Source organism: Temnothorax curvispinosus, unplaced genomic scaffold (genome assembly GCF_003070985.1).
Source record: "Temnothorax curvispinosus isolate PA1 unplaced genomic scaffold, ASM307098v1 QBEX01014815.1, whole genome shotgun sequence".
In the NCBI taxonomy this organism is placed as follows: Eukaryota; Metazoa; Arthropoda; class Insecta; order Hymenoptera; family Formicidae; genus Temnothorax; species Temnothorax curvispinosus.
Window position 1 is genome coordinate 1 of NW_020224595.1, and position 6,500 is coordinate 6,500.

Below are 6,500 nucleotides of genomic sequence, written 5' to 3' on the forward strand. Positions count from 1 at the left end.
TTAGGTAGCAGAGTGACGTCTTATAATAACGTCTTAATGACGTCTCTAGACGCCAATTAGACGTCATTAAGACGTCTTTAGACGTTATTCTGCTACCTGGGTTATGATATAACATCACATTTTAAAATTGTGTATGTACAATTATTATGAGACTCTGACTAGTCATTCTTATAATGTTAATGAAAGAAATAATAAAATTCCAATTTCCAAATTTAAATTTCATTTTGTTTTTAATTATATTCCAACATTTTTTATAAATTCTGACTTTTTTAAATTTTAAACTTGAGATTTTAGGAAATCTTGGAAAATTCTTAACCTCGTTGGAATACTCAAAACGATACTCACGTAAAGAAGAACGACGGGAAACTGTACTGCTAGAAGCTAGAGCTAGAATGTCACGGCCACCTGATCTCTGTTATTGTTTTGGTCGTCGACTGTCGCAGTCGTAGACAGCTGTGTGATGTGAGAAATGTTAGGAATATCGATAAAGAAGAAATAAATAATTGCCATTTCGTAAATGCTTGACTTTATTACAAAGATATAAATTTTATTACAAAACAATTAATAAAAAGTCTTGTCTTCATTACGAACAGAATTGAAATTGAACATATTGTAAATCCAAGTGTGCTATCTCTACACGCACAAACGTCTAAAAATGACACGTTTTACTAGAGCTCGTTTTATTTTGTTGCGTGTTAAAAAAAAGGTAGAATTAAATTAAAAGTTAATTGTAATTAACTGAAATTAAAAGTTAATTTAATACATTCAACCGTGTGTGTTAGATGACGTAATTTAAAACAGCGAGAAATGTGTAAGAGAGAGCTTCAGTTAATAACACACTTGAGATTTGCAGTGCAGTCATACCAGTCATATTAATATTTTACAATTTACATTACCGCATCCACTTATCCTGTTATATCTATAATCGTATAATCCATTATGCTCGACTGATGTAAGACAATAATCGATTCTAATTAGAAAATAGCCATTTAGGATTTCTGGGCCCGTATTCCGTTCCTGCCCACCGACAACTGTCGGTTCGATAAGTGTCGTTGCGCAGGTTTTTCATATCGTGTAAAAGCTGCGCAACGACACCGACAATTGTCGGTAAGCGGATTTTAGCGGAACAGAATACGGCCCCTGGATTATTATAAATATAAGCGGACATTCCGGAGTGTCGGCTATCAGTCTTTTGGAGTTTGTTTCGTGAAGACACGTCGCGATTCGCAGATGTAGTACATAAAATTTTCTTTGCGTTCCTTTTTTCGTTACATTTAATAAAAACGTTAAGTTCAGTTAATTCGTGTGTGTCATTTTGCGCGCGCTACGTTTCCTTCAAACACAGCCGTTAGTTTTTGTATCGGTCGCTTAAATTACGCATAATAACAATTACGGACAAAGATTCCGGCAGATAGCGACATATTGATTCTCATAATATACGCGCTCCGGCCCGAGGATTCTATGCGGTCTTAGACTAACGAATGGATTCTTTTCTGTATAGATATAAACTACCTGTCTATCTAGAATTGTATTTATTCTGTCGGTCTCCTTCTCGAAGTCCTGAAGCGTTTCAGACGTTAAGACGAACGGACAATTTTGCTTCGCTATCAGCTTAATGGACCGCGTCCACGTGTCTTTATGCTCGTGAATACCCAGGTTAAATCCTACAATAAAGTCCGGTTTTACGAATGACGAGCTGTGTACATAGTTATCGTATAACGCATCGTGGTACTTAAAAATCAAACTTATTTTGTTATCCGGCGATGTACAGGGATCACAAACTTCTGGGCTGTATTTATATTCTAATTCCGGCCCTATCATTACAATCGTTACTGACATCATCGTTACTGACATCATCGTTACTGATAATAAACAAGGCAAAACTTCCCATCCGATCAAGGTGAATTCCTCGGCGAAACTGGCACCAACAACATGAATGACTAAATCTTTCTTGCTTTTTGGGACATAGTTTAATAATCGCATAGCAAAAAACAGCGTCAAGGGACGTGTCAGATACTGTGAGTGGTCGGCTGCCAAGACACCGTCCGAGTCATCCCGAATAACTCCATAAATGTTTATAAAGTCGTACATATCCAGAAATTCAATGTCGAGGGAAGTTGTGTCGAGAACGTGTTTCGCGTAAGAAATCATGTCCGGCACCAAAGAATTAGTGCGATTTTCTTTTATAATTAATAAATCTGAACGAAAACATAGTTCGAGGGAATCACAGATGTTTCTGTGCATAATGTCGTCTTTATGTTTTATACAAAAGCAGGCAGCACACTTCTGACAAACCTTCAACGATTGAGCGTCCCGTTCGTGGCAAATCAGGCACTCCCTTGGAAATTTGAACATTTGCATCTCACACATCGTCAGACGACGTTTCAGCACGCGCGACACCAGCAGCATGAACATCTGCTTTATGTCGGTCCATTCCTCCGGCGTTTCTCCGCGAACATTCATGTCGTAGCCTTGCCGGCCTTGTCGCACGTTCTGTATGGCTTTGCACAAAGGTTTGTGCTGCTGCCAGTGTTGCTTCTGATGTTTCTTACTGCAATAGGAGATCATCTTGCAGTTACTGCATCGCTTCAAAGAGACGCCGTCGCCAAACCGTTTGCAAACGTGACACATGGTCGCGTAGAAGAACTTGTCATAGTTGTTATTAATTTGATTTCTCGCTTCTGATTCCATGACTTCTGCTCACACAGTCCAATCTCGTGTTATATCAAAAGTCTCCTTCGGTGTAAGAGGCAAATACCCACAGTGTTTGGATCGAATGTTGTGATTTCGCACAATTTCGCAGGTAACACGTGGGGAGCACGACTATATTGACTTCCCAGGCTTTCGACCTTCCTTCCAATGGTCCGTCTCGAAAATTTCCAAGGATATTGAAATCTATTGTTCACGTTATGCTTTAGGTTTTCAGTACTGTCATTTACATCGCATCACGAAATAAAATTTGTTGACGTTGCTTTTGTAATTAGTACAGCTGTTACCTGTAAACATTGCAATGAGATTAATTGTAATAATTAACACTTAAATTCTTACTGCTTATTTGTAATTAATACTACTTTTGATGTAACATTGCATTTTGAAATTATGTATGTAATTATAGTCATTCTCATAATGTAAATAAAAGAAAGAATCAATAAAGTGCCGATTTCTAAATTAAAATATGTCATCTTGTTCCTATAATTATTTTTGTTCGAGAATCCGCGAGTTAGAGACAGCACGAAGAGATGGACAAGCACACGCACTTAAATTAAAAACTCAAAAAAATTACAGAACAAAGTTTATAATGTAAATAAAGACAATTATATATATATATAAAAGTAATTACAAAGTGTTCCTTTTAAGAAAAATGCCGTGAGCGGTAGCGCGCACAGAAGTTAGCACGGCAAAAGCGGCTAAATCTATCAAGCGATCGAGCGAGTGCGAATTTCTAAGCGAACAGCGGTTGTATGTATGTACGAGCGGTAGTACAAGTACACTGAGCGAGTGAACAACGAAAACAAGAGCTCCTGTTTGTCGCGACTATCCTTTTATAAGATCGGAAAAACGCCCTTTCTTCGCCAATCTCCAATTAAGTTAAAGCATTTAAAACAGTTTTGGAAGCCAGGAGACGTACGCAAATTCGATTCGCCCCTGCGAAGTGAGAAACGCGAATTTCGCTTGTGTGATTGGCGGGAGGCGATCTACGTCATCGCATCGCGCAGGTTTACGGCGAGTTTTGCGTTGAAAGATCGTTGCTAGTGTTTAACAAACAAAGTTTACAAACATGGATTTTTTTTCACGTATAAAAACGATTGTTGCTTGACTTTGCAATAAAGAGAAAGTTAACGAAACTTCTCGAATTGAAATCGGCAGAAAATCCATGTTATAAACGAACGTTATATAGATTCGATTATTATTCTATGGCATTCACATGCCTGCGTTTAAGCAAATTTTAACGCTTCTGATTCGGTGATCAGATAAACGCACAGCGCAATCAACTTATGATTTCTAACATTAACACTTAAATTCTCACTGCTTGTTTGTAATTAATACTACTTTTGATGTAACATTGTATTTTAAAATCATGTATGTAATTATAGTCACTCTCATAATGTAAATGAAAGAAAGAATCAATAAAGTGCCGATTTCCAAATCAAAATATATGCCATCTTGTTCATAATTATATTCTAATATTTCTTATAATATTCTACTTTCAGAATTTCAATCCTATGGTATGAAAAATCACGATTCTTGGAATATATTGAAAAATTCTTGAAATTTCTAATAGTACAATTTCATCTAGACAGCAGGTATGTCTGAAAGGTCCGTATTCATAGTCGGATCTTATTAGAGACTGTCTTATAAGTAATATCTTAAGATGCTAATACGGCTCTGTGATTGGTTCATAAAATCTTAAGATCGTACCTAAGATGGTCTTAAATATAAGATTCGACTATGAATACCGGCCTATGATGTCTTTTAAATTATGCGTGCTGCCTGGGTCTGGTCGAATTCTCTTAATCGATTTTTGAGACTTGTGAGAAAATTCTTGGAAAATAAGAAAATCATTAGAATTTTAGACAGTAGCAGATTGTCAAAATGCATTCTTTAGAGAAAAAATTTTAAATTTTGTTAATCTCAGCACAATATAAGTGTATGTTGATAGATGTTATTAGTAACATTAATAATCTCGTTAAAAAATACATGCTCCTCGAAACGATACTCACGTACAAAAGGGTAGGAAGCCAGGACCACACACTCAATCTCTGCCATTATTGCGATCATCGACTGTCACAGGAAGCTTTTCACACATGTGATATCAAAAAATATCGAAACAGAAACAATTACCATCATAAATGCTTGCTACAAATTTATTACAAAGATATAAATATTATTATAAAAATTATCGAAAAGTTTTGTCTTCATTACAAACAGAACTAAAAGCCATTGTAATAATATTTTACGTTACCGCATCCACTACTGTTATATTTATATTCCATTTATGCCCGACTGATATAAGATAATCGACTCAACAAGTAAATAATGGCTTCTTGGATTATAAATATAATCAGACACTCCGGAGTGTCGGATTTCAGTTTTTTGCAGTTTATTTCGTAATAACGCGTCGCGATTCGCAGTTGTAGTTCATACAGTTATCTCTGCGTCCCTTTCGTTGCATTTCTTAAACGTAAAATTCCATTTAACTCGTATTCTTTCATTTCGCACACGCAACGTTTTTTTCGGCAAAAAACACAGCCTTCAGTTCGTATGGGTAGTTTAAATTACGCGTATCAGTTACGACTTAACAAAGACTTTGGTAGATAATCATATACTGATTATGATAACACACGCGCTCTGACCCAAAGTCTCTATGCGGTTTGCAACTGGCGAATGGGTTCTTTCCGCTACAGTAATAATCTAACTCCTTACCCAGGATTGTGTTCATTTTGTTCATCCCCTTCTCAAGTTCCCGTTGCTTAGAAAACGTTAAGATAAACGGACAATTCTGTTTCGCTAACGCACGTATGGATGGCGCCCATATTTCTTTATTATTATGTTCCTCAATACTTAAGTGAAATCCTACAATCAAGTCCGGTTTTGTGAATGTCGAACTGTCCACATAGTCCTCGTATGACACATCGTGGTACTCAACAAACAAACTTTTGTTCCCCAAAAAAAAGTTATCATCAGTGCGTGACGGATCCAATTTATCTTTTAATTCCGGCCCTATCATTACAATCATTATTGATGTCACGGGCTCCATTAACTGCAGGAAAATTTCCCACGTCCATAAGGTGGTTTCTTCGAGGTAATTTGCACCTACAATATGAATGATTAGAAATGTGCCTTTTAGAACATAGTTTAACAATCCCACAGCATAAAACAGCGTCAAGGGACGCGTCAGATATTCTGAGGAATAGGCTGCCCAGATATTGTACTCCATCTCCGAGTCAGCCTGAATATACACAAAAGCCTTTATAAAGTCTCTCATGTTGTGAACTGCAATAGTCGTGGAGGGACTGTGCAAGACACTATTCGGAAATTTGCAGTATCCTTCTTCTATAGAAAAAAATAATTTTATACGAAGACATAGTTCCAGAGGAGCGCAGATGTCCCAGTGGTCAATGTGGTTTTTGTGAATTTGACAAAAGCTGGCAGCACACTTCTTACAACTCTTCAACGACTTCCATTCGTGGCAAATTAGGCACTCGTTTGGAAAAAGGAACATATCCATCTCACTCATGTTCAGGTCACGTCCTAGCCTGGACGACACTAGCTGCATGAAGGTCAGCTTCTTGTCGGCCCATTCCTCCGTAGTTTGATTGCGATAATCCATGCTGTAGTTTCGCAGCACGTTCCGTATGGCTTTGCACAAAGGTTTGTGCTGCTTCCAGTGCTGCTTCTGATGTTCAGGACCACAATAGGCGATCATCCAGCAGCCATCGCATCTCTTCAATCGGACGCCGTCGCCAAACCGTTTGCAAACGTGACACATGTTCGCGTAG

General features: G+C 37.5%; 2 protein-coding genes across 4 annotated transcripts; both read right to left on the reverse strand.

Annotated features, from left to right (window-relative positions):
* Nucleotides 1-381: 381 nt before the first annotated feature.
* LOC112465019 lies at nucleotides 382-3,505 on the reverse strand. Of its 3 annotated transcripts, none has more exons than XM_025032380.1 (3): nucleotides 3,341-3,505; nucleotides 2,296-2,996; nucleotides 382-1,664 (listed from the first exon to the last, which is right to left on the reverse strand). In XM_025032380.1, the coding sequence occupies exons 2-3, from the start codon at nucleotides 2,689-2,691 to the stop codon at nucleotides 1,608-1,610; spliced, it is 453 nt and encodes a 150-aa protein (XP_024888148.1). In that variant the 5' UTR covers nucleotides 2,692-2,996; nucleotides 3,341-3,505; the 3' UTR covers nucleotides 382-1,607. The 3 variants fall into 3 exon arrangements, with proteins under 3 accessions (XP_024888148.1, XP_024888149.1, XP_024888145.1); XM_025032381.1 differs by having other exon boundaries at nucleotides 387-2,198; XM_025032377.1 differs by having other exon boundaries at nucleotides 390-2,996.
* A 1,364-nt stretch (nucleotides 3,506-4,869) lies between these two features.
* LOC112465020 lies at nucleotides 4,870-6,494 on the reverse strand. Its single transcript, XM_025032382.1, has one exon. It carries the CDS (start codon nucleotides 6,488-6,490, stop codon nucleotides 5,297-5,299), a length of 1,194 nt encoding a protein of 397 aa, XP_024888150.1. The 5' UTR covers nucleotides 6,491-6,494; the 3' UTR covers nucleotides 4,870-5,296.
* Nucleotides 6,495-6,500: the final 6 nt, after the last annotated feature.